Here is a 4,549-nt window from a genome sequence, read left to right as displayed (position 1 = left end):
TTAATCCCCACTGATATCGGCACTCATTCATGCAGAGGTTGGACTACGAACAAGAAATTGAAAGTAATGTAAGAATACGGGCAAAAGAAGCCTGAAATTGCCATTTTATAAGACCTGAAATTGCAACAACAATGTGTTAAGAAATAATAGTAAAAACAACGAAGTTAATTTTCTAGAAAGTACGCAGTTCATTGACCACAAAAACACAAAACCAGAGTCCAAATTGTTTTGTGTTACATGAGACAGCCCCGTTCGAAAACCTCTTTCAAAACGTGAAAAAAGCTATTTAAGGAATTTAATGTGCTACTAAATGACAAATTTGATAAAAGTAAAAAGTCTAATTTTTTGTGATTATCGATAGAAATGACAATGTCGATGCCTCCTGGGGGGATCGTTTGGTGCTCGGTTGGGGGGCGTCGACTTGCCTTCTTTCGGATTTTTCTACTCTGTTCTTTGATGTTTCAAAACCTTAGTCCTCAAAATTATCTTAATTACATTGTTGTCACGTGCCCCTTTGGTTTCAAATTTCTTGTGTTATGAATCAATGTTTGTTAGTTTACAAGGATTATGACAATTTTGCGGTAAAAAAATTTAGCGCCAATCAATAAGAAGATTATCGATGTCGATAACATTCTCGGGGCCTGCCTTACCTGACCTGGTTGGATTGGTTTCGGGAAAACATGTGCTAATCTCACAGCTGGGCGGGTTAGAAGACCTAGAGCGGTTTTTACTTCACAAGATCTAGCAGTTTGGTCGGGGCCGGTGAACGTCCTTGTCACGCGTCCTAGGGGCCAAATTCCTCTGGGAGTCCACTCTTCCAGTACCCAAACAATATCGTTGACTTCAAGCTTTGATTCTGGGTTGGTCCACTTCCTTCGGGTGTTCAGGGTAGGCAGGTATTCTCGGACCAGCCTCTTTCATATTGCTTCCAATCGTTGTCTGAGCTGCGTCCAATTTTTCGTCTTCAGTGAAGGGTTCTCAATGAACACACAGGCTGGTATGTTAGGGGAAGCTCGACCAATAAGGAAATGATTTGGGGTTAGTGGATCTTCGTCTTCGTTGTCGCTTCTGACGTGGGTCAAGGGGCGTGCATTAACTAAGCATTCTGCTTCTGCGACAATGGTTGTGAAGACGTCCCAAGTCAATTTGGCAGAACCCAAGCTCAGAAGAGCTCGTTTTACTATCGGTACGAGCCTCTCCCACACGCCTCCAAAGTGAGGAGCAGATGGAGGGTTGAGGGGCCATTCAACTGACTGGTTCAACAAGTTGTTCTTGATAAAGTCGTGGTCCAACTGCAGATTTTGTCTTCTGATTTGTTTTCTGGCTCCCAGGAAGTTGCTTCCGTTATCACTGAGTAAGAGCCGTGGTTGTCCCCGTCGAGCAATGAATCTGTGGATGGCTGTCATACAAGCTGATGTTGTCAGATCTTCTGCCACCTCCAAGTGTACTGCTCGAGTCACTAAGCAGTTGAAAAGACAGATATAGGCCTTCTCTTCTTTGCCTCTTTGAATAACGGTGAAGGGCCCAATATAATCTAGTCCTACATTCGTGAAGGTTACGGGTGATTCGTTTTCTGGAAATCGAGCATCAGGCAGATCTGCCATAGGTGGCTGAAGACCTTGTCCTTTAAAACGTCTACATTCAAAGAACTTGTATGAAATGCTTCGTAAGGAGTCTCTTAGGCCAAAAACATAGTAACTTTGCTGTACAAAGTTTTTGACATACTCTGTTCCAAAGTGCATGCAGATTTCATGGAACTTTTCCAGGAAAAGTCGGGCGATTGATTCCTTTGCGTTAAGGACAATTGGATGCTTTGTGTTATATCCCAAAGTACTTCTCTTTGTTCTGCCACCAACTCTTAAAATATTATCCTTCAGAAAGGGTGAGAGCGGCAGAAGTTTGTCTTTGGATGGCAAATTCTTGTTTTTATTCAAGAGAGCGATTGAGGGACCGAATGAATTCTGCTGAGATACTTGAATAAGGTGGTTCCTGGCGTTTTCGACATCGTTGATGTTGAGTGCTCTTTTGGATTTAGTTCGCAAGATTTCGATGAACCGAAAGACTTGGGCTGTTGCTTTTAGCAACTTCGTCCATTTTGAGAAATTTTTTGCTGCAACCACTGGTTGAATTGTTTGTCGCGCCATTGTGGTGTTTGTCTTCTCGGTGTTGAGAAAAGTGCTCCAGTTTTCTTTCGGTTTGAACAAAAATGCTGGTGGGCTCAGCCAATGCTCTTTAATGTCAGCAGGAAGAATACCTCAAGAAACGTTATCGGCTGGATTGCTTTTCCCACTGATATGTCTCCAGCTGCTGGTTGGCGATTGACTTTGAATTTCGCTTACTCGGTTGCCCACGAAAACTATAAGTTTTTCTGAGTTTTTGATCCAAGCCAGGACAGCCATGCTGTCACACCAAAATGTGGTATCTTTGAACTCTATAGTATGGTGTTTCTTGATGAAGTGAGCTAAACGGGTTCCAAGGACGGCGGCTTGAAGTTCGAGTTTTGGGATACTTTGCTGCTTGATTGGAGCAACTTTGGCTTTGCTCATTAGGAAACTACAAGATACGCCGTTTTCAGAGATAATTCGGGCATAAGCATCGGCACCATAGACTAGTTGAGAAGCATCCGTAAAAACGTGTAGTTCATAGGCTTTTCTGGTCGCTACGTCTAGTGTTAGGCAGCGAGGGATTTCAATTGGGGGAGAGCACATGTAATTGTCTATCCATGTTTGAATTGATTTAATCTTCTCCTTTGGCAGGCTGTCATCCCATGCTAGACCCTCTTTCCATATCTCTTGTAGTATAATTTTTAGAGTGATGATTACGGGCGCTATAATCCCTAGTGGGTCAAAAAGGCATGCGATTAGAGATAGTAGATTTCGAACAGTGTAATTCTCTGCGTTGGTTTCAAATTTTGATGGTTTCTGATGGAAAAATTTGTCAGTTGATTTATTTCATTGAACACTTCAAGCTTTGATTCTGGGTTGGTCCACTTCCTTCGGGTGTTCAGGGTAGGCAGGTATTCTCGGACCAGCCTCTTCCATATTGCTTCCAATCGTTGTCTGATCTGCGTCCAACTTTTCGTCTTCAGTGAAGGGTTCTCAATGAACACACAGGCTGGTATGTTAAGGAAAGCTCGACCAATAAGGAAATGATTTGGGGTTAGTGGATCTTCGTCTTCGTTGTCGCTTCTGACGTGAGTCAAGGGGCGTGCATTAACTAAGCATTCTGCTTCTGCGACAATGGTTGTGAAGACGTCCCAAGTCAATTTGGCAGAACCCAAGTTCAGAAGAAGAGCTCGTTTTACTATCTGTACGAGCCTCTCCCACACGCCTCCAAAGTGAGGAGCAGATGGAGGGTTGAGGCGCCATTCAACTGACTGGTTCAACAAGTTGTTCTTGATAAAGTCGTGGTCCAACTGCAGATTTTGTCTTCTGATTTGTTTTCTGTCTCCCAGGAAGTTGCTTCCGTTATCACTGAGTAAGAGCCGTGTAATTGTCTATCCATGTTTGAATTGATTTAATCTTCTCCTTTGGCAGGCTGTCATCCCATGCTAGAACCTCTTTCCATATCTCTTGTAGTATAATTTTCAGAGTGATGATTACGGGCGCTATAATCCCTCGCGGGTCAAAAAGGCATGCGATTAGAGATAGTAGTTTTCGAACAGTGTAATTCTCTGCGTTGGTTTCAAATTTTGATGGTTTCTGATGGAAAAATTTGTCAGTTGATTTATTCCATTGAACACCAAGTACGCGGTGACAGTCCTCGCTATTTTCTTCACCATCGCTGACAATGTCTATGGCTGTTTGCTCATTGGAGACAAACTTTGTCAAGTTAAAGCCGGCTCTCATGAGGGTTTTCTTCAGCGACACTGCGGCTTCTTGTGCAATCTACAAAATCGTCCATGTAAAAACTAATTTTAACAAGATTTTGAATCGTTTGGTTCGGCGCAAAATCTGCCGCCGTTTTCTGGAGGACAAAAATAGCTGTTGATGGTGAGCATCGAGCGCCAAAAATGAGACGGGTGTACTGGAATTGCTTCACACTGTGATTGGTGGGCCATAGAAATCTCATTGAAGGCTGGTCTTTCTCAATTATACCTACTTGCGTAAACATCGCCTCAATATCGGCGCTGACTGCAACTGGATTTTCTCTGAAACGAAGCAGGAGACCAACCAGATTGTTGATCAGGTCTGGGCCTGTCAAAAGGTTACTGTTCAGAGAATTCCCTTTAAAAACAGATGCAGCATTTGAAACTCGCCGTACCTTTCCAGGCTTATTGGGGTTGATGACTGGGTGATGTGGTAGGTACCATACGCGGCTAGGGGCGATGCTAGAAAAAATAACCGGCTTGACATATCCCTTCTCGATGTCTGTATCGAGTGTCTTCTGATACATCTCTTTCAGCAGCTGATCTTTGCTTAGTTTCTTTTCGAGGCTTTGAATTTGTGCCTTGGCTACAGGATAGTTGTTCTCCAAATTTACTTTTTCTTTCCAGAGAAGACCGATTTCGTACCTCTCGCCTGTGTGACGCACTGTATCATTCAGTATT

General features: G+C 43.2%; 2 protein-coding genes across 2 annotated transcripts; both read right to left on the bottom strand.

Annotated features, from left to right (window-relative positions):
- Positions 1 to 917: 917 nt before the first annotated feature.
- Positions 918 to 2,144, bottom strand: LOC142338528 (uncharacterized). Its single transcript, XM_075388619.1, has one exon. It carries the CDS (start codon positions 2,142 to 2,144, stop codon positions 918 to 920), a length of 1,227 nt encoding a protein of 408 aa, XP_075244734.1.
- A 111-nt stretch (positions 2,145 to 2,255) lies between these two features.
- On the bottom strand, positions 2,256 to 2,708 carry LOC142337726 (uncharacterized). Its single transcript, XM_075387594.1, has one exon. It carries the CDS (start codon positions 2,706 to 2,708, stop codon positions 2,256 to 2,258), a length of 453 nt encoding a protein of 150 aa, XP_075243709.1.
- Positions 2,709 to 4,549: the final 1,841 nt, after the last annotated feature.

The sequence above is a fragment of the Convolutriloba macropyga genome, chromosome 1, assembly GCF_964194025.1.
Source record: "Convolutriloba macropyga chromosome 1, txConMacr16.3, whole genome shotgun sequence".
NCBI lineage: Eukaryota > Metazoa > Xenacoelomorpha > Acoela > Convolutidae > Convolutriloba > Convolutriloba macropyga.
The sequence above is the reverse complement of the archived record's forward strand: the minus strand, read 5'-3'. Positions and strand labels throughout refer to the sequence as shown.

Coding starts and splice junctions, on each gene's coding strand:
- LOC142337726 (XM_075387594.1), bottom strand. CDS start 2,708: ATGTGCTCTCCCCCAATTGAAATCCCTCGCTGCCTAACACTAGACGTA.
- LOC142338528 (XM_075388619.1), bottom strand. CDS start 2,144: ATGGCGCGACAAACAATTCAACCAGTGGTTGCAGCAAAAAATTTCTCA.